The sequence below is a fragment of the Anthonomus grandis genome, chromosome 15, assembly GCF_022605725.1.
Source record: "Anthonomus grandis grandis chromosome 15, icAntGran1.3, whole genome shotgun sequence".
Taxonomy (NCBI): domain Eukaryota; kingdom Metazoa; phylum Arthropoda; class Insecta; order Coleoptera; family Curculionidae; genus Anthonomus; species Anthonomus grandis.
In genome coordinates, this window is record NC_065560.1 from 16900415 (window position 1) to 16926585 (window position 26171).

A 26171-nucleotide genomic window follows, 5' to 3' on the forward strand; every position below is an offset into this window, starting at 1 on the left:
TGCTAACATAAAAGTATATGTCTAGCATAAGTGTGTTCCTAAATTTCGTTACAGTATTGTTTATTAGGAATATGTTACAATAGCTAAAGATTACTGAGTTTTATTAATTTTAATGTCAAATAAGTCTTTCTATTATTTATAAAAATATCCGCGGCTTTAAAGGACTAAAATAGTAACTCACTCTAAACTTACTCTCATTAAATGTCTATATCGGTTTTCTTTTGGAGCTATTTTTGTTTAGCGAACTGTGTTTGGAAAGTCTTGTGTAATCAGAAAATATAAATACTCGTACTTTTACAGTTAACGGTTAAACGATGTCATCACCTCTTAAAAGTACTAGTTTTTATTCTGTGTTCACTCTTTTACTTTATTTACATTTAATCTTGGTAGATTATGTAATGCAACCAATTACGTTTAAATCGCAAGGTTTGCGTACTAAGAATACGATACTTTTTTAGATAACTGCAAGTAGTGAAACCTAGATAGCTCAAAGCTATCTAATTTATAATTTATAAATATCCAATGATCGCACCAGATATCCAATTCAAATACTTAAGGCCTGAAAAATAGATGTTCAATGGACAATGAAGACGACTATGAATGAAATACCAGTTAGAAAAAGTGACAATACCACTGGAATACCGAAATCTACTGCTCATTTAATTTTGGGAAAACAAAAATTCCACCCGTTCAAACTTAAAATTTGTCAAGACTTAAGACCAGGTAACGAGAAAAAGAAGAACATTTTATGAATGGTACACCAGGAAGTGTCGGGAAGAATAAACATTTCCCCATAGGATTATGTGATCGGACTAGACTATGGTTACAAATAATGGAATTTTTATCTGGACAAATTATCCTTCAATAAAGCGAATGGCTAGACGTCAGGATGGTTTTGGTAATTTTTGGGCATAAGGTAAATCCCTAATTTACATTCTATACTCTATATTATCGATATAGAGCATTAAACAAATTTGTACGAAATTATTATATTTATGACCTGTCAAAATTATGAATGCTTAACCTGGATATTTATTTCCTGTATACTTATAGATATATAATTTTTTGTGAATAAGGCATCAATTTTGGTTTTAAGAAAAGTTGTGTTTTTTGCCACACGTACCGTGTATTTAATCTTTAATTTATAATTAATTTTTGTTTTCTAAATTACGAACAAAAAACTTTTTTTTTACCTTTAACATTAAAAAATGTTACCATGAGATTGCAAAAGCAAAATTCAAAGCTTACAAAGCCAGGCGAATCTTGATGCAACTTTTACCTGAGTCAATTATTGAAACATTGACCAAAAGCAAAAACAAAAGTTTTTGCTTTTGGGCCTAATTTTTAATTTTATATTATTGATTTTCTTAGTATACCGATAAAATATATGTACATACTTCACTACTAATTTTCTACTATTTTAATTTTTCAAACGCTTATTCCTATAAATATTTTCATCACTTAACCCTTTCAAGACGGATTTTAATTTTTTTTCATGAAAAGCATAATTTACTTATTGATTTCATATTTCAAAAGTAAAAGGTTCTTAGAGATGTTTGTAATTTTTTCACATTTTTTTTCAAACGCGTTAATTTTTTTTAGTGTGGGATATATCGTCCCATCAGTCCATTCCGTTGGGACAATAAGTCCCACCAGCTCTGAAATAAAAGACATGCATAAGTAGAACAAATAGTTTTTATCAAAATATTGCATAATTTCACTTATGGAAAGGGGTAAAACAGTCATTGCATAGAGGCACACTACATACCCTGCAAACAGTTCTTGTGCATTTCTCCACCTTGTTTTGTGAACATCTTATACACCTTCTCCGTTTCTGCTCGACAATCGGCATATGATCGCCAACATTCACCATAGTTTTTTGTCGCTTTGATGGTTGTCCAGTAGTTGAACGCCTCTTCACACCGGCTTTGCTTTTCCCTTCGTCAATTAGGCTTTCGGCTAGGGCTATCAAGAATTCCAAAAATGGTATCTTCTTACGTCTAACTTCATTGTAAATAATGAATGAGTTTACGGCTGTTATCATTAATAATTTGTAGAAAACTTTTTTCCACCACTTGGTAGACTTACGCTCGAATTCATAAGGGCCAGCTAAATGATCGGTCAAATCGACGCCTCCCATATACTTGTTGTAAAAGGAGATTATCTCGGGACATTCGACAGCAAGTTTTTGGCCGTCCTTTTGTTTTCGGTCAACAAATGTACGCTGATCTCAATGACAGTTACTAATTCTTTACCAATACTTCTTTGGTATCCTACCATCTAGTAAAGGTTATCCCCCCATTCGTGCATAAACATTTTGCTTCACTTTTTTCTAATTTATCCTGACTTTTTGGTATATTTTTTTGCGTACCAATACAGGTTCCTACTGCAGCATATGACAATGTTTTCATCAATGTCACCGATGTAAAAAATCGGTCGAAACAGATCACAACATCAGATTTCATTATTGAGCTGGTGAGTTTTCTAACAACCCTTTCCCATACTGTTCCATCTGCTTGTCTATCCTGCTTTTCACTATATATATCGAGATCATATACATAACCGCTAAGAGAGTCGCTTCTTACCCATAACTTTATTCCACGTTTGATGGACTTCAATGGCAAATACTGCTTTAGACTCGATCTCCCTTTGAATTTCGCTATACTTTCATCTATAGGCTGATAGACCTCTTCTGGTTTCTCTGGACTATTAAAGTATAATTTGGATATTAGTAATTTATAACGGTCACGTGATATTTTGGAAATAACTTTAGAAAAATATCAATCTCCGTAGACTGAATATTTATAGAGCTCAAGAGAATTTCGGTATTCCTTGCAATAGGAAGTTGTATCCTTGGAGTATAGTTCTGCGGTACTGAATTCCAGATTATGTTGTCTGATGCAGATGGAGTTAAAGGCCCTGTTTGAGGACTTGCTGATGCATTTGGGATGTCGGATATAACTGTATCTGGTATATTATTATCAAAAAAATTCTCGTTACCTTCAGTCTCGATGACGCTTTCATCAGAACTTGAAGACTGGTTATCGCCTTCAGATGCAGACTCACTTTCGCAGGTCCAGTCTGGATCTTCATCCTCACTATTGTGATAGGGATCAGTATCGCTGTCAGACAAATCCCAATTTTTAGCGTTTGCCTCCAGCTCCTTTTGAGTTAATTTGTTCTAACTTATTCTGAAAAGAAAAAAAAACATGTTCACGCCTACTGGGATAAATAATCCCACCAAAGTAGCCTGCTGGGATATAAAGTCCCACAAAAAAAATATCATTCATAGCCTCACTCAAAACGTTAAATATTATGCTAACATTAGATATACTACTATAGAGGTACATGATTATGCACCATATACAGCAAATTATTCATCAAAAAAACACTTAAAAATTGCAAAAAAAAGGCATCACATGCACCCACGAGTACGAAAATATTGAGGTTATATTGTTTTATTTGTAAACAAACAACGGCTAATTGTCTTATTTGGAAAGTAGATGTTCTTTTATATATTTTATTATTAAACTAATATAACGAACTTATGGAATACAGTCATGAACAAATACATTTAAAAAAATCTATGTTCTGGCCTTTCATGATATTCATCAAGTTCTTTAAAGCTTCTTAAAATAATTGCATTAGCTATAAGCAAACATTACTATCTATTATACATTCTTTTACTAGCCTACTTATTATTAAAGATGACGCGAATATCAGCTATTATATTCGTGTCAATGCCAATATCGTTACATTATCTTTATAGAGTATCGAAAATAATTTATCCCTTTCTAACAAAATAGAGTGAAATTAGAAGCAAACTTGAACAATGTTGTTAGCTAGTTACCAAATTGGTGAGACCCAAAAAAGACGGATTTATTGCTATTAACCTAAAAAACAAGGTTGCAAAATAAAACTCTGTGTATTATTAAAACCAAATAATATTATTACGGGATTGTGAGATATAGATAATGTAGCAAGGAGGAAAGAAAGTCGGTGGGTCCAGATCTGTTAAACATCTTACCTTTATACAACAGGAGAAAATATAAAAATATCTTTGAGTAGCCAAGAGTGTTCATCTCGGCATAGTCTTGAAATAGCGTCGGCGTCGCGACGTGTAGCATCGCGGACCGGGCGTCGGACAATTTGTGCACTCGCCGACATTTAGGTATTATTTTAAAAATACCCTAAAAGTTTTTACAATATACACTGTGTTTTAAGTCCAAATTTCATCTCTATTATTAAGATATTTATGAGAATATTGTTTCTCTAGTAGTTTTTGTGTCACTAAAATGACAATGGTGTCATAGATATAATGAAAAAAAGGGTTTAACAGAGTATTTTAAATAAAATTAGGTGTCAATTAAGTGTTATCCTATAGCTTTCCGAATATTGGATTTAACTTCAATACTTGTAAGGCAATTAACCAAAGTAATATTTAAAGATTGCTGATAAGTTTTGGTAAAGTTTTGAATATTTTTATATATGGGAAGTTTAATTACCCTTCGGTATTTACTTTGGTTTTTAACATAAAGATTTTTATAAAGATTTCATATTATACCCAAAATGTTAAAATATATTTATGAAATAAGTTAACTAATATATTATAAATATTTATTACAACCAAGGTTCTTTTTCTAATAATTTACTTTATATAAAAAGCATTTGTTGTTCTATTCTGCAAGTAAAAATATTAAGAAAAAGACTTATTTTTAGTCATTTCTTCTGCTAACTTGTCTAATAATTACTCGAAAATTTGAATTAAGACCAATTCTAGAATAAAGATCTATTAATAAAAACATGATTTTATATATTATAAATATCCTAAAAATTAAAACATACTTAGGGTCAGTGTGTGTCACATTAGTAAAGAATGTATGTTAGTTGTACATAAATTCTCTACCATAGAATGACAGCTAGGCACTGAAAATGCTAATGCACTTACATTTTGCTATCAAATAGGACGAGTTGTAATAATTGTAAATCCTAAAATAACAGAATATAAAATACATATAAACAGTGTTTCTATTTGCTATAGTATTTTCTTTAAATTTGATTCTTAATGAAAATTTTGAGAGTCTTTTCTGAAAATCAGATTATTTAAATTTTTAAAATTTCTAAAGCATATACAACAATAAATAAAAACACTATGACTCAATGATATATGAGATAACTTAACGTGTACGATTAGGGGAGTTCTTTTGATTATAGCGCTTTTATTAAAATGAAGAATTTTATTAATTTTAAAATTTTCTCGATTTGACATTATTAGCATTCTCGCAAAGGAAACTATGTAGGATGATACTACAAGGTAATACGTAATTTTATAAGTTTTAATTCTAATTATTAGTGAATATATGGATGTAACCATTATTTTCAAATTCATTCAATCAGGTGCTTCTGTAGTAATATCAGAACTTGACGTCTTACGAAGTACTTAACTAGACAAGGCTTTATGTTAAGGTTGAGGTGACTCGATTATTTTTTCTTTATTTCTACTCAATGGTCTAATATGGTACATTCTATACATATTTTGTATATATATATATATATCATCTATATATTATATTCTTCCATGTATGATGTTGTTACCTTTTTAAAAGGATCCTATTCTTGATTCTTGTTATTTTTAACTCTTGACTTAACTATCTGTCCTTCCTATATCCAATATAATTTAGAAGTAGGTTACTATTTGTATGTCTATTTCAATTGTTGTTGACGGAACAAATCAAAATCAAAACCGAAACTTTAATTGGGTAAGCTGCCTTCTGTAATGATGTCTACTATTTTTTTTAACCTATAGTTAATTGGTTTCGGTAGAATATTTATTTCATGTTCTAATTTTGGCTTAGACGTGCATTTAATTTATTTATTTTGAATTTTTTAACTTATGTGATTTAAATATTTTTATCCTCAAAAACATAGTCTTCTTCTGTACCAGGTCTATATAAATGATGTTCTGCATTACTCATAAAGTTACAAAGAACAAATCTATAAAATAAAATATAGAAATTTAATATGTTTAATGATCAACAATTTGCTTAAGAACTTTTACTGGAATAACAGTCGGCCTGGAGAATTTTATTATCCTAAAACACAACATTTTGTCTAGTATAGAGTGGGATCTAAATTTAGAATCAGATTTTAAACAAGTTCCCGTTCTAGATTTAGCTATGCTTTTCCTTTTTTTGCCAGTAACTGAATCAGCGGGTGGGCAGATCAAACATTAAACATGTATTATGCTAGAATTAGGCCAGTATTGCCTAACAATTATTTTGGTAGCAGTTTTTATTAATTTGTACAAAAACTACAAAAATAATCTGTAATAAAATTGCTTGATTTTTTAAACGAGAACATAAAACAAATATAATATCAAGGAGGTAGTCTTTATTTTCTTTTAAAACTTTAAGCCACCAAATTTTAAATGTTGCAATAACTCTTTAGGAGCATGGACCGTTAAAAAAATAATAGATAATCCAAAGACATGTAAGAATATATATATAACACAAAATGTTAGCCTAAATATGTTACAGTATAATATGAGAAGTGACGCTATTGTGTAAGGTTACATACAAAAAAAAGTTTTCTGTGTCTTATTGAGAATGTCGACAGTTAAAAATGTATAGGTACTTGACACATATAATTTTCAAGGATGACTTGAGATTTAAAATGTACGTTAGAATCTTTTAATCCAGCTTTGCGCTTTAACTATTTTACACTAATAGAATTATTATTAATTATAAAGTAAAAAAGAAATTATGCGAGCCTTTAGCACTTCTTTTTATGAACTATTGCAACATTGTCTATGTTTTTTTGTTTTCCTATGTTCCTTACCTTAACTGTGTTTGTGTATTTTGTTTTTTTAACTGAAAATTTTTTATTAAGAAAAAATGTTTTATTTACCTATTTCCGATTTCAAGATAAAATCAAAATCGCAATTTCTGAGGTTACAAAAATTTTTCTTATTATTTAAAGGAAATATGTATTTGGACATAACTTAATATATACTTACTATATCAATAATAAATAAATTTCATAATTCTCACGGTTTTTATATTATCTATTTGCTTTCATAATTATTCAGTAAGTCAAACTTTGCCTATTTACTAACAGGTGGGAACACTTGTTATTGTTATTTGTATTAAGCCTGTATCCAATATTTATATTATAAAGGAATGTAGATAAAGGGTTCAATGGTAGGTACAAATAATATCCATGAAAAATTTATATGAATATTTTCACTCAGCCCGCACTTCTCTCACTTTGGGACAGACGTTGGCGTTGTAGATTTCTAGTACTTTCATTGGCTAGCTATGAGCGACAAAGCCTCATTGCAGCATACATTGAGATTTCTCTTATTGTTCTGTTTTATAACCAATGCATTACAAGAAAGTAAGTTAGTTGACCCCTGAATACAATCGGTTCAGTGCTTTTATATTCGGTTGTCAAGAAATGACGTATATATTTTGTATGCAACTGACATTCTCGCTATTGGTCTGTAATTACTTCGTATATTAAAATCGCTATTTTGGTATTATTAAGATGGTATTTTTATCTATACTGTAACGCTTATAGTATATTTCTAAGTAAGTTACAACCGTTGATTGAATATTTGGGAAGATACGCAATCCTGTGTTAAAAAGTGTACCCGGTCGACTATCGGATTGCCGTTCAGTTTCGTGCACCGTGTGGTGCTGCCGCGAAGCGTCAAATCTAGGAACGATTTATTTTAGCTGCGTGGATTTGGCTTTTGGCTTCTTTGAGTCAGGTTTTCAACAACGCTGGAATTTCCGGTTACGCGGCCGTGTTGGATATTTTTTTAAGATATGGGATGATGCTGCCAACTATGTTTTTATTTATTTTTTTTTGAACATACAACACGCTGTCATTTATGTGGTGGTCAAGTGATAAGTGATATACTTAAGGGTGGAGGCATATTGAAATTTCTTAAAAGTTAAATTTTATAAACAAATAATTACTTACCAAAATATGTTTTTGAGACAAAAATTAATACATAAATATATATAAAAAGCTATTTTTACAAAATTACCAACAAAGTTTAATACAAGTTATAATTCCAACAAACATTATGTTTCCTCCATTTTGTGTTCAAGAGGGTCAAGTTTTTAAATAAAAAGCCCGTTGCACTTAATTAACTAAAAACTAATATACAAAAAATATATGGAACAAATTTTAAGATATAAGTAGGTTTCACGTAAATATTATAAAGAATAATTGAAATAATTCATAAGACTTAATACCGATGGTAATATAACTTCTTGATCAATAATTTTTTGTAAAAAGTAACCCATTTTATCATGTGATTCAATATCTGAAAAATTGTGTAGCGTAGTGAGATCTGTAAAGTAAGGGGTTGTGAGTGAGGATGTAAATAGAAATAGAAAATAGGCCACATTTTAAGTTTTAAGCGACACAGGAAAATTCTCAATTACCAGTTGTTACAATTATACTTAAAACTATAAAAAGATACCTAGTAACAAAAAAAAACAATTTTACAACTATGCTTAAAACTATAAAAAGATACCTAGTAACAAAAAAAACATTTTGTTCAAAGACCCCGCATCACGGTTATACAGGACGTCAATAGAGGTGGTATAATTAGAGGAAAGTTGAGCAATATAGTGTCCTTTTATAATAAAATCTAAATACTTTGTAAAATCTAAATTTGGCAAAATCATTTTATTTTTTTTCTGGCGTTATTTCAAAATATATGACAAAAGTATTTATTAAATGAATAAATTATTGTGACCACTTTTTCTCGTCTATACGATGACACCTTTAAATTTAAAATACGATGTTCTGTCTTTAAAGAGCCATCATCAACTTTGTTTTTTTTTTGTCGGCGCTATATTAACCATTTGCAGTTTAACGACGCGGGAATCTTGGGGCGCCCGGCCGTTTTGTTATTTTTTTAAGACAAGGGCGATGGTAATAACAGCGCTTTTATTTAATCTGTTATTGCCGATATTTAAATGCGCTGTGATCTCGCATAAATAACTAGATAAATGTGATGGTCAAGTAATGTATTGGAAGGTGCTATCTCTTACAACTTAAATTTTATTAACAAATAATAAATTACGTACCAAAATCCTTTTTTGAGACAAAAATAAATAAATAAAAACAAACATTCAATAAGCTTTTATTTATTAATTAGAAAATTAACAAAAATATTAATTAAAGATGATGATATAGGTAGGTTTCACGTAAATATAAAGAGTAAATTAAATAATTAAAGATTTAATATCTATATACGGTACTATAGTTTTTTAAAGTCAATAATTTTTTGTAAAAAGTAACGCGTAATGTGATTTTTGACAATACGGGTTTATCAAACCAGCCAATATCTCAAAAACTGTGTAGGGTAGTGAGATCTGTGAAGTACACTTTTTTTGGACAAAAATATTGAAAAATAGATACCTTTAACTGAAATTAATATAAAAATAAAATCGCTAAATTTAAAAGGTTTTGAATAAGGGTGTAACAACACTATAAAATATAGAAAATAGGCCACATTTTAATTTGCAATACAGGCAAACACTTAATTATTAATTCTTAAAACTAGAAAAAGTTAATAAGAAAAAAAAACAAATATTTTGTTTAACAGTATGAAGGGTCTCATCGGGATTATACAGGATGTCCAAAATAAGGATGAGCAGTAAATGGTTTAATTAGGCGAAAGTTGCGCAATATAAATGCAGTGATTGAATAAATGCAATCTAAAAATTGGAATAATGCCAAATACTTCCTAATATTCAGGAAAAAGGTGAAATTTGGCAAAATGGTTTTTATTTTTTTCTGGCGTTATTTGAAAATATAAAAAAAAATCATTTATACATTGTTGTAAACACTTTCTCTCATTTACAAGTTAACATCTTTAACTTTTAAATACGACGTTCCTTCTTTAGAGAGTCATAATCAACTTTGTTTCTTCTTGTCGACGCCATGTTGGCCACTTGCAGTTTTGAATAATCCTTTTAATTACTTTTTCAACGAGGTAATTTCTAGTGAGTAGTTGGAATCATCCCTATTAAATATTATATACCTCTCTCTTTTTTAAATACAATTTCAAAAAATTCAAAACATACTTTATTCATAAATACATGGTACCTACTTGTTGACATGGTACTTCTATGATATAAAATAGGCACATTAATCGACATATTACTAACACATAATTTAAAAACAAAACACAATAGAGGGTTCAACATACTAGTATAAACACAAAATGTATTTTCAATTTCAAAGCAAGACGACTTAAAAATTTTTTAGAGTAACATCACAAATTCTAACCTTTACATCTTTACTAAAAACTAATTATATACTATTGGCCTATTTCTAACTATCTTGAAAAAACTCTAATGCTATAAAAATACTTGCTTTTAAGAAGTTTCGTTCACGACTTTTTAAAGCGAGGAGAACTTATATTTTTTGTATATTAGGCAAGCAGACTCAACAATAAACAAGCAACACAAGGAAAGTATTTTTAAATAGAGGTCTGCATGTCCTGTGGAGATTTATGACACATATATTTAATGGCTCGTTTTTTAAAAACAAACATCGAGTCAAAAAGCCGTTTACTAATGCAACTCCAAAATGTTATTCCATACTCTAGGTATTTTTGTATGAAAGTAAGTTCCAACTTTCAACAAAAAAAAAATAGACCGTTTTTGTCTGCAAAATTGATATCTGTATCAATCTCAGTTCATTTAAAACCACTCTAACAGCATAACATAGTCTAGCCAGTTTTTGCCTCCTGATATATCTCCATAAAACTTAGGTTTATGATCGATAACAATTCCAAGAAATCTGTTAAAATTATTCACTTCCAATTCTTTGTTGTGAATCATGAACTGCTCTAAAAATAAAAACTTAACAATTTAGTCTTATCTATGTTTAAAGACAACAAATTAGCATCAAACCACTGTTTAATCGTTAATAAATCTTTAGAAATTGTTCTTGTTAATGTGCTTTTATTATTGTCTGCCCATAAGATAGTGGTGTCATCTGTAAAAATAGTGAAGAATCCTCTTATCTGGAGAGACGTCAGGTCATTTATATACAATAGAAATAAAATAGGACCGAGCAACGAACCCTGCTTACTACACAAAGTTCAGTCAAACTGCCATTTGGCCAAACAAACTTTTTTCTGTCTAACAAAACAAAATTTTAGCCATTCTAGAGAAACTCCCCTAAACCCTAAAAATATTTGTATTTACATTTCTTTTTCTTTTTAAACGGATATGTTGCATTCTTTTAGCCCTAATTTGGTTTTTTAAAACATCTATTTTAAAATGTACAGCACCCAACTGTTTTTTTGTATCGGACTTTGTGGATGAGGGATTTGATATTTGACATAGGTCATTTGCCTGTCGTTCTGGGCTTGTTATTTTACATACACTCTTAAAAATAAATGAATAAAAATTCAACAATTGTATAGATTTTACATACAATTTGATTCTGGAAATGGTACAGAATCAATTTGTGTAGAATTTCTCTATGCTATTGTGTTTAAACAACTGTGGTTCTATAATCAACAAATTGTGTATCAATTTGATTTATTTTATTGTATATATAGTACACTATTTGTGTACTTAAATTCGACAATATTTTATATTTATTTAATATAATTGTTCAGTAAAAAAGCAAACTCTTAGTGTTTTTTTAACATAGTATGTACAGGAAAAAACACAATTTGTGCATTTTAAATACACACGTTAGTGTAGGTTGTTTTAACAATATATTTTATTTTCTTTCATTTCAACTCTTAAATTTTATTACAAATTGTGTATAATAATACTATATATTGTTTTATAAATTTAAATATAGTATAGGTTACTTATTTTAGGTTTGTATATCAAATTAACATAAGAACTGGAGTTTTTTATTACAATATTTTGTATTTATATTCATAAAAATTTTAAAATAATCAATATATTTGTATAAAAAAATAAACAAATTGTTTAAAAATTTAAAATACGTTTTAGAGAATTTCGTCATAAATCTGTGTAATAATAAATTCTAGGACGCCTGGGAAAAACAGGATAGTCATAATTTGATTAAAATAAAATAAGTCTTGTAAAAAATGGGAAATAAGTGAGGCCCAACGTTTGGTAAGAAAAGTAGTCATATTAGAAAAATACAGATTGAATATGTTTTTTTCCTAATTTGACTTATTTTCTTTTTATGAAACGTTAGGCCTTACTTTTTCCCATCGTGTTACCTAATTTACCTATTTAATTTTAAGCAAATTATGACTTTTTTTCCATATTGCCTATTTTTCCCAAGCACTCTAACATTTATGTTTTATAAAAATTTTAGTTGCATAGGTAGGGTAAAAAAATTCAATTGTTTTAAAAAACATTTTTTTATTTAAATTTTTTTTTTAAAAAGTACACATAACCTGCACAACAAAACAAAAAAACTTTAGTAGTAGTATTACAAATACACATTAGGAACGCAAATAGGAACTTAAAATGAAAATTCTTAGTTGTAAAAACAGGATTTTAAATAAGGCTAATAAACACATACATTTATGTACAGGGTCATTTTTTATATTTGCGTGCCCATAAACAGGGGTACTGTAAGTGATAGAGAAAAACTTTTTATACAAAAGTTGCATACTTTTTTGCGTATTATCTTTTAGATTTGTAATATAAACAAAAGCTCATTGCAAAGTTAATAAAACAATAGCAATAAGTTGATTTTATTAAATAAAACGCCCTATATATTTTCTGCTAGATCTAAAGACCTTTTTTCAACGAAATACAACGAAAATTCTTATGTAGGTACATACCTACATATTAACAACATACAGTTTTAAGCTAAGGGTTTTATTTACAGGTACATAATAATATGCTCCTGGAGTTGGTCCAATAAACCCCACACCTTAAGTTTATCTTCAACGAATATATCCATTTTTTTCTTTTGCAATTTTAACACTTTTAACACTTAACGAAACGAAAAAACTTTAAAACAAATTAATGCCGGCCGGTTGATTGAAGGACTGAAGAATGAACAGTTGAACACCTGTAGCACTGGGAATTATAGCAATGCTGCCATCAAATGTATCTTAAAGATTACACCGCCAATTAAAAAAGTTACGTTTCCTTTTTCCTTACGCGTGTTATTATCACGATATTATTTAAATAAATAAAATTAGAACTTATGCTGATTGGGCTTATTTTTAAATATCCTATTAAATCATTTTCAATTAACAACTTTAAATCGACTGCAAATTTTGATGCATACCTTTACAACTGTTTAATATTGAATCTGGCAACATTGACGCTAACAACGAAGTTCTAGCGGCAAAGGCAAGGGCGTCGGGCGCGTCCTCCTTTATACACAATTGTGTATTATAACTACACAATACATAGTTTAAAATTCTATAATTGTGAAGGGCTATTAGCAAGAATCTTTTTTATTCTACACAATTGTAAATAAAATCAACACAAGCCAGAATAAAAAAATTATTAAAAATTGTAGTAAAAATATACTTGGTTATTAGATTTTTTACCAAACTGCATTGGATTTAAAAAAAAAATGTGGAATATTTATACACATTATCTTAATAATTAATATCCACTTATGGTGTATTAATTTAATATGCAATAATTGTATAAATTATACACATTAAAACATATACAAAATGTCTGAGAATTTTTATACAGGACTGTGAGATATTATCTAACAATTGTGTATTAAAATTAAACATTTTTTTTTACACAACAAAATGTGAAAAAATCCATCGGGATTTTTCTGTGTGTAATTCTTTTTTTTCAGTTACAGGGTTTTCGGGGGTGTTACATAAACGCTTAACACTATAAATAAATAAATTTATATCTGCCTCATCATTATCATCGTCAACTGCTGGATTTCTCTTTCTGGAATAAGTTTTGATGGTGTCCGCTAAAACAAAAACATTAGAAGGATAGAGTATTGCAAATAGCTTATATTTATTGGTGTACAATTGCTGTATTGTTTCCCTGTAACGTTACATTTCTGTAATTTGCTTTTTGAAACATTTACTCTAATATCTAAAATCTTTAAAAAAGTTTCAAACCAAAAAATAATTAGCGGACCCTATAAATAAAAAGTAATATCCTATAAAAAGCATCTTTATCCCGCCCAAAAATGTTTGTGATACGTCTTTAACATCTTCTAGTTAGCAAATTAAGTGGCCTGTTAAATTTAAAATATTTGTTTGCTGTAGAACTTTTTTTGAAAAGCGAAGCTTTCTTAAAATAAATAGGCATTTCCAAATTTTGCTAAAAAACAAACAAACTTTTTATCCTAAAATGATGAGATCTATCGTCCATTTACATTTGTGCATTAAAAGAATTATCCTGTCAATATGTAAATATATAATAATAATTATAGTTATAATAATATTATAATACTTATTGTCGCAATAGGTAAGGTTTGTCACCAACTTGTAAAAGGGTTTGAAAATATGCAGAAGGGCAAATAGGAATATTTTCAGTAATGCGAGCATTAAAAGTATACCCACTCATGTACTTTTAATACAACAGTTAAAAAAATCTGCCTATAAAAAATAAAGTGTCAAGTTTAAGTAATATTATAATATTATTTACTTACCATTTTCCCAATTTATTGATAAAACTTTTGCATCTAAACTCTCAAGGCTTTGAGCGTTACATGAGGTATCAGGCAAAGAAATTGTATTTCTAGAGGCCGATTCTATAATTTAGAGTAAATTTATAACCCTAATTTGGAAGGAAACAGTAAAATATCAAAAATAATACCTTTCCATGAAATTGGTACAGCTGATTTTAAAAGTCTCTTTTGCTTATTACTTACTGCAATATATATTTTGTCAAAATGTTTCTCGCAAAATACTTTGTTTTTTAATAAATTTTCATCCATAACATATTTCCGCATTGCCTATATTTTCTATCCACTGGTTAAGCAACACTGGTTTTAAAATCGGAAATTTGAAAAAACTGAGAACATTGTTTTTACATTTTCTTACATTATTGCACCCACGATAATGCACACTGATTAATTTTCCCTAAAGGAGCCATTGTCTCACAAACTAAACACATTTACATATATCTATCTATTTGTGATTATGATATCCAAGAAAATTTTTAACTACTAAATTGCAATGCGGCAAACACGAACCTGTGCAAAAACTCTCCCACACGACTCAGGGATGATCGGCCGATTACTAATGAGAAGCGACGGACGAAATTATTTTCGCGCATACTGGAGAGAATCGCCATCTATTTTTCACGCATATTTGCGATCACGCTTTAGCCCATAAGGTTGCGTATCTTCCCAAATATTCAATCAACGTTACAACAGTGCGCGCCTTCGCAAAAAATGCTCTCATAACAGCCAAATTAATTATTTAAAAGAAACCAATATAATTAAATTGATTTTATCAAAATTTTTGTCCCCAAAAAATTAATTTTTTATATCTCCAGAGATAAAAATAGTTTTTTTGTTAATAATAATAAATTTAAGAAAGGCTATTTTAAAAATAAATAAATTGTTTTATCGCCCTTAGTTATATGAAGATTGCATGAAACGGATAACAATGTATTATTGTCCATTTATAATTCTAATTTATATTAAGTTAATAATAATTAACGATTATTATTCTAAAAAATATTTGTTTTCTTGTACATATACCTTACATATCATAAAAATATTATAGCATTTTCTTAAAAGCAAAGCCATTAATGATTGTTATGGTGTTGTATACGCTTTACTCAAAAATTTCGTTTTAATTTTCCTAATTTAAATTAAAACGTTTTTGAAATTTTACTGAAAAAAACTAATTTATGGCTAGTTGAATAGAAGTCCATATTTTGTAGGAGAATGCGTATATAAAGATTACAAATAGGGGAAGTCTTTATCTCCAAGAAAAAAGCATGTAGGACACTTAGATAAATGTATTATGCATTTCGGCTGTGTAAACAGCCATCATCAGATACAGAACATTACAAAAAACATATTTTTTGTAATGTTCTGTATCTTAATAAGGAGGAGTAATCTGTGGTTCTGTTCTACTATTTGTAATTTTAATTTATGGCTATTTTTTTTAATATTTTATAAAAAATAAATTATTTATGCTGGTATGAGATAGTCTTTTCAACTTCGACAAGTTTTTTTGTATAGTTTTCTTAAACAGAGAAGAAGATATTTTATGTCCAGGCATAAATGCGCCTTGAAAGCATTAAGAAAAAAATTAAATTATATTGATATTTTATTAAATAAAAAATAAGTAATAAGAACACTTAGAAAGAACACTTGAAAAAAAAATTATTCAAAAATAACTTTATCTAAATCTGTGTATATGCTGGAACAACATTCACATTTACATTAGAAAAAAAACTTTGAAAAGTAACGATACCAAAACTTAACAGCAATATTTTTTACCTTTTATGTAGCTATAAGATGTCTGCAAACCGTCCGTCCAGTAAGTGCCTAACTCCGCTGTGCCAGCAATTAAAATCATCCAAATACCATTCATAAAAAAAGTAGTTATGTGATGAAACCTTGCCATTATGACAAACTTATCGACCGAACATTCCCGACCACCTGAAAACTTTTTTAAAGCAAAATGTTGGATATCTTCAGAGGACTAAAGTCGCTACTGAAAGTCAGCTCAATCCATATTGATTCGCCCATATTTCGGCTACACTACTCAATTACGGTTTCAATATTAATAGCATTTTCGCTTATCGTAACCACACGACAATATGTAGGAAATCCCATAGACTGTATACATACCAAAGAGATAACTGAAGATGTGTTCAATACGTTTTGTTGGATTCACTCAACGTTTACAGTTTCTACAAACAAACAGGAGCCTTATGCAAGAATGTATCTACCAGGAAGTCCTGGAATTCGAACCACCCATGACGACAAGGAGAAAAAAGTGTATAAGTACTATCAATGGGTCAGCTTTTGTTTATTTTTTCAAGTAAGTAAAAAGACATTATTTGATCTTAGTTGTTTGCATAAATAAAAACAAAATAATATCTGTTCGACATTTATGATAATAATTACTAAACACTATAAATAAGGACACTATAAAACAGTTAGTGAGCGTGATAGACAAGGCAAATGTCTTTTCGAAATCAGGGGTTTACTCTTTGAAATGTGGGGATTGTGACGCTGTATATATTGGCCAATCTGGAAGAAAAATTTCTACACGCGTTAAAGAACATGTAGCGTTGTTTGAGAAATTTAAAAATACAGACGTCCGTGATACAAAGTCAGCGTTTGCGAATCACCTGTTAGCTTCCACACATCACTTTTCTCCAGAGGTCGGAGCTGAAATACTTCATGAATGCCCTAAAGGGAAAAAGCTTGACCTTCTGGAGAGGATGGAAATTACTAAAGCCAAGAAGAGTCCTGTTCTTGTCTGTGTTAACGACGTATTTAATTTTGAACCCAACCTTATTTTTAATAATCTTATTTAATCAATTTTATATTTACATAATCTCTTCTAACTGAAATAAGTTTAATATTGTGTTAAAATGCCTTGGCTTAACAACAAATCTTTTGAACTTCGTCTCAGTGTTCCGGTAGCCCATAGGTTATAGTCTCTGGCTTGTAAACTTGTTGTCGCGGGTTCGATTCCCAATAGGTGTGATATTATTTTGCAATTTTTTATTTTTTGGTTCTAAATAACTGTATAGTCATCCTAACCTTAAATGTATGTTTATTTACTGTTTTTCCAACGTTAGTGGCTTTTTAAGGTTTTAGTCTTTTTAATGTCCTCTTTTTTTCTTTCAATACTAATTATTATTGTTTTAGGCCTGATGATGCTCTGAATAGAGCGAAACACGTGTAGCTTTATGTAAATGTTGTGAGACCGTGACTTTGTGTTTTTCATTGTTTTTCGTCTGTTGTATACGCCGGTCTCTTTGTGAAAAATGGATGAGATTTTCTTATTTATGTCGTCATTGTTATATACATTTTATTCATAATTATTTTATGTTGATTTATTAATTTTTTTGATTTTCTTATCATTAATTTCTGTTATGGAGAGATAAGTAGTCATTAATATATTATCTAAATTTTTATATTTATCTAAAATTTAAAGTCTAAATAATGCAATATGTTATGATAACGTTCACCTAGGCATTATTAAACGACTATAACTAGAAGAATTTAAAACTGTCACCAACCATTTAAATGGGTTTCATAAAATTCTAAGGCCACGAATTTCTTGTTTTTTATGGCACAATAAACACTTAAATTGTCAGGACTCAAAGATGTGTATGATATGTCCTTAAAATAACTTAAACTCCGTAAATAATAAGTAAATTTCGTGTGTGTAATTTAATCATTCCGGTATAATTTATTTTTCATAATGTGTAAATTACATGTAGTTACACTATTATGAATTGATTGTTTTCTAACAGTGCGCCATCATGGCCAACTAATATAATTTAAAAATCATATAGTCATTTTTAGGATAGAAATGTTAATATTTAAAAAATTAAATAGAGAGCTTTCATTAAAAAGAGTTACCTTATTTGGTTAATTAAATTTCATTAATATTCTCCATTTTTGAACAGCCTTAATTATTGAAATTAATTTTTGAAATTTCATATAAAATCTATTAATATTGGTTCTCCGCTACAAGGAACCCTAAAAAAACATAATGATAAATGTCTCCTTATAGGAAAAAATTAGAATTATTCTATGGTCTGCAAATTTATGTCAAAAACGGTAAGGCTTAGATCTAGAATTTTATACACAAAATTATTTTTATTCTAATGTAAAATATGAAAATTCTTATTTCTTAAAGTTCATAGAGATTTGCTATATGATGTTTTCCTTTCTTGAAGAGTAAAGTTGTCATCTATTGTTATTTATAAGTGTCCAGTTTAAAATTATGTACATAGGGATATTAGAAACCAGTAAAGATCCAGGATGAACTAAAGGCAAAAAAAATTGTGCTGTCATGTGTCTATAAATATTCTATTATCAGATATACTTCCTTGAACTCAAAATGGCAACCCATATACAAGAAAAAAAGAAAAAAGTGCGTTTTCTAAAATCATTTTCAGGATGGGGTAAAAAATTAGCGTAAATTTGAAAATAAGAAAAGTAAAATATATCCTATGCTCACTATGTTAAATGAGGCCGAAGTCAATTCTTGTTTTTCTTATGAGCAGCGAAAAACTGTTCTTAAAATTCCTCTTTAGAAATGTTCTCTTACCATCATAAAATGCTTGTGTTCGGTCAAGATAAACGATTAAAATACCAAAATTAAGATTTTATAGCCTACTACTATAATTTACTAAAAAACTACTACTTTTATATTTCTCTTTATTTGCTGCCTTTTTTAATAACCCAGGTAACTGTCAAAGTAGAATTTATTGTCAAGGTCAAGTGTAATTAATTAAGAGTTGCAAAAGTAAAAACTTTATAAATAATAAAAAATATGATAAGCTGAAAAATTTACTTAAATGGTTCACCCTAGTATCTTTAACGGTTTCCAAGAACCCTATGTAAAACGATTTAAACTTGATACCCTGTATATACAGTGCGGCTCTTAATTGTCCCCTTCCCCCTCTTATCTTTTGAATACCTGTAGATAAAAATTGAAATTTGGCACACATCATTAGCGACCTAAATACTACTTTTTGATCAGTTAGCTCAAAATATAAATGCCACACTAGAAGTAATGACTTAATATTCTAGAACCATAAAGTATTCAGGAGCAGCTTTCAAATTGTATTCTGATAAAAACAAATGTATTTTTAGTTATAAAGAAGTATGTACGATAACAATATATGGTTTAAAATCATTAATGATTATTACATATCAAGGTAATTAATAAAAAATTGTTATGAAGATCACTATCAGAATATCAAAATAACCATTCTGCTCTCTGCTTTAAGTTAGAAAAAAAAACTGCTTACTCTTGGCTTGTCCAGGAGATTCCTGATTACGTAATTTTTTAGTTTTAGTAAAGGCAAATTAAACCACCAATAAATTGTAACATATCCTTTTCTACGTATAAATTTAAATAACCAATAAAAAATGGAACGTATTTCACAATTACATAAAACGCGGATCGGTCATTAAAAAAACCAATACATTAGGGAAGCACAGACTGCCATGACTGACTGTCACTCGATGACTTTCGACGCTGACAGTTCCACACCGCTAATAACGATGGCGTATAAGAATAGAGATGCATTGCGATAAAGTGTGGTTTCCCAACATGGCTATAAGAAAAGTTGTTGCAGTAATTAATCACCTATAATAGTAATAACAAAGAGTCACGAACAAGACACTATAATACCGGTAGATGTAATAGAAGCTTGCTATAGAAGATAGTGATATTAAATACATTTCATTTTGTTCGAAAATTTTTAATTAAAAATTATAAAAGGGTTTCATCATGTTCTTGAACCCAAACCTAATACACCCTCAATGACCAATTATTTATTCGTTAATTAATTAAGCTTTTCATCATTATTGTAGATGCGATTTTAATTCATTTTTAGTCGTTTTAACCTTTTGACCTTGTCGGAGGCACTATTGACGAAACCCCTTAATTTGTGTAAGTAATTTTAAAACCTGTAAAATACTTGTAGTTTAACAATTTGAATATATATCTTATAAGTTTTCTTGATTTTTTTATAGTATCCCTGATGATGGACATGTTATGTGTCCGAAATATTCTCGATTAGTCATTTTTAAATAAATTTAGTGGAGGATGACCGTAGTATTTTTAGTTATCCAATAATAATATTTATTTTAAACCTAATATATGGCAAAAGAACGGTATAAAAAAATATTTAAAAAATTAACGTTAAAAGTTTAAGTTTTAATTTTTAATAAAATAGAATTTACTTACAACTCAAAACATGAGTACATATATCATTAATTTATTTGACTGTTGGCGCGTCTTAACCTTCTTAATTCCTTCTACTTTTCCTGTATAATGATGTTTTAAATATTATATTGTAATATGCCCTTTTTTATCCCTTGTTGCGGAACTAGTATAATTTTTAGTTTGGTAATATAAATAAATCTCCGATTGAGTTTTAACGTTTTATTTTTTTAGTTCTTGCTAATAATAGTAAGCTCTGTAAGCTCTTGATATTATTTATTATCCTTGGTTAATATTTTTTACAATAAATAAACTATGTCAGCAAGGAGCATTTTCTTGAAATTTTATTATATATTATAATATTATATACACATTAAATATAAAATAAATTAATATAAAAATGATGTTTTATTAAAATAGAAAAAAAAACATTTTTGTAAAACAAGCTTTGCCTAGCCTAAACCTAATGCATAAATTAAAATATTAAAAAAAATTAAATGGTCCAAATCAAAAACGCAACTAAAAAAACAGCATGCAACCTTATTATTACATAAATGCGCTGCCATACGATTAAAATTCTGTTACACTCGACGAAGAATATTATTTTTTAATTTCAGATTTATGCTACCATTTATTACTTAGAGACTGAAATACCTTATATATTATACTTAATATTTACCACCGGCGTTTTTTATCTTTTTGAAAAATCTATGTAGAGTCCTTGGCTAAGTTCATTTTATCTGTCGAAATTTCAAAATTTATTTCTTTTTATACAGGGTGATCAAAATCGTTCCTCAAATAATGATAATTTTAATTCAATTTTGCCCAATTTTTTTAATAAAACACCCTGTATCTAGTAACGCGTTTTGATCGAGCATTTTTTATCTTTAATTTAATATCAACAAGTTTCATTTTATTTTTAACCGTTTTCTCAAAATTTATTCTAAAAGGAAAAATTACATATTTTTTTTTCATAGGCATTTTACGACACTTAAGACAGAAAACAATTTATAGATATTTTATGGAATCAGAGTGACAAGTACCTTGTCACTCTGATTCCATCAGAACACTTTTTATTAAGAAAAAAAGTCAATAGTTGTAATAAAGATAATAAAATAATACAAGTAAAAATAAGTAATAATTATCCCTAATGCAAATCTCATTTAAAAAATCAGATTTTTTTTCTTACAAGTAAAAAGTTGGCCATGGTTCATTTATTCTTTGTTGTGTGACGTATGGCAAATATAGGGTGTCCATTTATAAACTGACACATTTTAACTGCTTATAAGTCGAGAACGAAAAATGACAACAATGTGCGGTTTTCACAGAACTTCTTTTTGTTGAATGTTATTTTTCTTGTGGTATTTTTCTATAGACGATTTCTGTATTTGTAAGTCCTTATTTGTCTAACATTAATTTTCGTATTTTCTACAACCGACTTTGAGTGCCAATTTATTTTTTTCATTTAAATCTGTTTCTATTCTAGTTTCTTTTTGTACTTTACGCTTCCAGTATGATCTAATCATTCTCAAGTAAAAATAACTTTTGATTGACTTAATGTCTTTTATAAAAATATGTTATTCTGCCTTTAAGAATAAATTTTAAGAAAATGGTTAGAGATAAAGGCAAACTTATTATTACCAAATTATAGATAAAAGAATAATTTATCAAAACGCGTTACTAGATACAGGGTATTCCGTTTAAAAATAAGATTTGAATTGAAAATGTCATTATTTGAGTAACGATTTAGACCACCCTGTAAAAAAATATTTTTTAGAATTTCGAAAGATAAAATTAACCTTGCCCAGGACTCTACATAGATTTTTCAAAAAGATAAAAAACAAAATTTAAATATTAATTAATTAATTTTAAATATTTCTTTTAACTGTTAATATCTAGGCAACTATAATAATATATTTGCATTTGCCTTGTGCGTCCAATTTTTTTGGGACAATCCAAATGGGACTGGATCAGGATTAGAAAAATCTTGAATTATTCTCTATTCAAGCATTTTTGAAATTTTAGGATAGCGATAGCTTTTCATGTAGATTGGGGTATGATTATTTAATTTGATTTAATGTTTAATTTGGTTGGTGAATATCAAGGGTATTTGGTTGCAATAGAATATATCTATATGGGTAGCAAAGGTTTCGAATTGGTTCTTTTTCTTGGATGTTACAATATTGTAGTCGGAGATTTTTTGATTTTGTTTTAATAAATTATCTTGGTTTTGTAAAAGTGATTCATTGGTTTACATTTTTTCTACAAAGTTTATGTCAAAAATCTATTGGATCAAATAAGTTTAAAGTGGTTGGAACTTCATTCGAGTTTGTTATGATTATGATAGCATGGTAATTTAAAATATTTACAAATGAAGGTAGAACTTCTAAATTATTTTTTAATTTATAAGAGTCTATGACTGCTGCTCCATTTTCTATACTAACGCGAATTTTAATTACTTGCTATGAAACATTGCTCCTAGAATGCTTATAGAGTAATTTTAAAAATATTAAAAATTTTTTGATTTTGTTTTTGGAGATTTATCGTAAATTATTGGTATTTCAGCGAAAGGTGTTTTTAATTTTCTTACTTTAATATTAATATATTGTTTATTTGACTTAATAGATCTGCATCTATTAGTTTATCATATTTTTGTGAGAGGTCAGAAGGTAGAATTTGTGATATCCTAAATTCAAATTCAAATTCAAAAACTTTTTATTTATCCCAAAATAAATTACACTTTATTTTTAAATATAACCATAATCTCGGTTGATGATAAATAAAGGACTACCCTGCAATTAATAAACCGATTCACAAGTCTGGAACTAATTTTCGGAAATGTGTAGAGCGCCCCAAAAACTAAAACCTATAAAAAACTAAAACCTAAAGAAAAAAAAAATCACTATTTATACTTAACAATAAAGTTAATAATTTTCAGTTTATGACAATAATTTTGGTATTCGGTAAAGCACAAGAACCCCCCATAGGTCACTAAGAGAATAGCACTAATAATTCATTATTATTTATAAATTGGACTGACAGAGAACGCACAGATCTAGCCACAAATAGTCAGATAATTTCAACATTTTCTCACATTTTCATTAAATTGTACGTTGCTCTTGCAAAAGTTTATTTTTAATGTGTTTTGAAAATGAAGATATTGCTAAAGTTTTTTTTTCAATTGGAATATTGTTCCATATTTGAAGTGCAACAAAAGCAAAGGATTTTTGGAAATTTGCAGAACGGTGTTGCGGTACAAGAAAATTGCCAGTATAGCGAGTTTGGTGATAGTGATCTCTAGATATGAAAAGTTGATATAAATATGGCGGTTGCTTGGATTTTAAAACTCTATAAATAAAATTGGTTAAATGTAGCGTACGTCGATTAGCCATAGATAATATTGAGTGTTTATATAAGTGTGAAGTAATATGATCTCTATACAAAATATTATATGAAAATCGCAAACACGCATTCTGCAACTTCTGAATAGATTTAGAAATTCTGTTAGTCAAAGAGCTGTGATAAATGATATCACCATAATCCAACAAAGATACAACAAGAGAGTTACATAAATAGTATTTTGTTGTTGAGGGTAAAAACCTGTTTACTTGATATATTTTCTTCAATCTTAAATAGGCAATGCAAAGTTTCTATTTTATATGCGTTTCGAAAGTTAATCGTGTCAAGGTAAACACCTAAATTCTTGACTTCTGTGACAACAGGCAACCTTTCATTATCTATCATAATATTTAAATGTTGATTAATATTTGCTATTCTGGCTTTGTTCTCTCCCAACAATATTACGCATGATTTTGCAGCATTTAGCTTAAGATTATGATTATTTGCAAAACTTCGAATTTTTTTTAGGTCATCATTAAGATTTTTCTGAAAATGCCGCAATAGATCTTGATTAAATGAAATGTACAGTTGGGAATCATCAGCAAACTGTTGTATTTTGGAATTTATAACCTCTTTGTTCATATCTGCAACGTATAATGAAAACAATAATGGCCCTAATATCGACCCCTGTGGGACGCCCGTTGTCACCGGTATGTAATCAGATTTAATTTTGTTGGGCCCATTATAAAGAAGTGTACTATGAACACGCCCGACTAGATAAGATTCAAAGAATTTTACAGCTTCCTGAGAAAAACTAAAATGGTGAAGCTTAGCCAACAACATCCGGTGACACAGTGTGTCAAAGGCCTTACTGAAATCTAATAGGCAGAGGATCTTTCCGATCTTGATCAAGCCTTACATCATTCACAAAGTTAATTAGGCAGGTACTAGTGCTAAAATTTTTTCTAAATCCAGATTGGCTAGGCGAAATTAATTTTTTAGATTCGACAAATGAAACAATCTGTTGATAAATGTGCTTTTCCAAAATTTTTGATATAGCCGGCAAAATACTTATGGGTCGAAGATCTTTAAAGTCTCCTGAATTTGAAACTTTTGGTAATGGTAAAATAATAGATTTTTTCCATAAATCCGGATAACTATTTTCTAGAATACAAGTATTAATAATATTTATTAAAGCATATTTACAATAAGGAAAGCATAATTTAATATGTCTTATTGATATCTCGTCTTTGCCTGTGGCATTAGTGCTAATAGAATTTAAAATTTGGATTAATGCTTCTTCGTCTATCAGACCAAACCTTAACTCCTCGGTAAATGATTGATGCCTATTTTGTTTATAAAAATTAACCTTTTCATCTGAGGTAGTATATGTACTTGAATTAGAATTTACAAAATAATTATTTATTGCAGATGGATCTGGAAATAGCTGAAAAATGTCATTGGTATTTTTAGTTTTGGTCAGATTTAACTTTTCAGCAGATTTCCAAAAATCCCTTCCAGACCTTGTAGAAAGAGATTGAAAGTAAGCTATTTTCTCACCGGCTATGGCATGTTTAGTCGTATTTCGAAGTTCCCTATAGTATTGCAGTTTGGCGTCGGTTCCATGCTGTAAATATTTCTTGTGGGCCTTATTTCTTAATTTCATTAGCAACTTAATGTTATTCGTAATTCATGGTGTATATGGCCTATCCTGGATTTTTTTTTGTTTCAAGGGAGCATGCTTGTTAAGTAAAAACATGATAAACGAATTAAAAATGTTTAATTTATTATTAATATTAGTTATATAATAAATAATATCCCAATTTAGTGCTCGAGCGTCCCTCTCAAAGTCACCCACTGTAATATCGTTATAATTTCTAAAAGAAACAAATTTTTGAAATGGCTTGTTTGAAATCAACTTAAAGCATGCAAAAGTTAAACAGTGATCAGATACACTTTCTGAAATAGGTACCAC

The 26171-nt window shown here is 28.8% G+C and overlaps 1 protein-coding gene across 4 annotated transcripts in view; it reads left to right on the forward strand.

Moving 5' to 3' along the window:
* The window catches only part of LOC126744862 (innexin shaking-B), a 256450-nt gene that overhangs the window by 160100 nt on the left and 70179 nt on the right, over positions 1 to 26171 (forward strand). The window contains exons 1-3 of one of the 4 annotated variants that reach the window (XM_050452430.1): positions 4122 to 4171; positions 5276 to 5314; positions 16443 to 16978. The exons of 1 other annotated variant lie outside the window; for it this stretch is intronic. In XM_050452430.1, the coding sequence (XP_050308387.1) occupies positions 16616 to 16978 (363 nt within the window). In that variant the 5' untranslated portion in view covers positions 4122 to 4171; positions 5276 to 5314; positions 16443 to 16615. Of the gene's footprint in view, positions 1 to 4076; positions 4172 to 5275; positions 5315 to 16442; positions 16979 to 26171 lie in introns of those variants that run through there. 2 more of the 4 variants (XM_050452431.1, XM_050452432.1) reach the window with 2 other exon arrangements.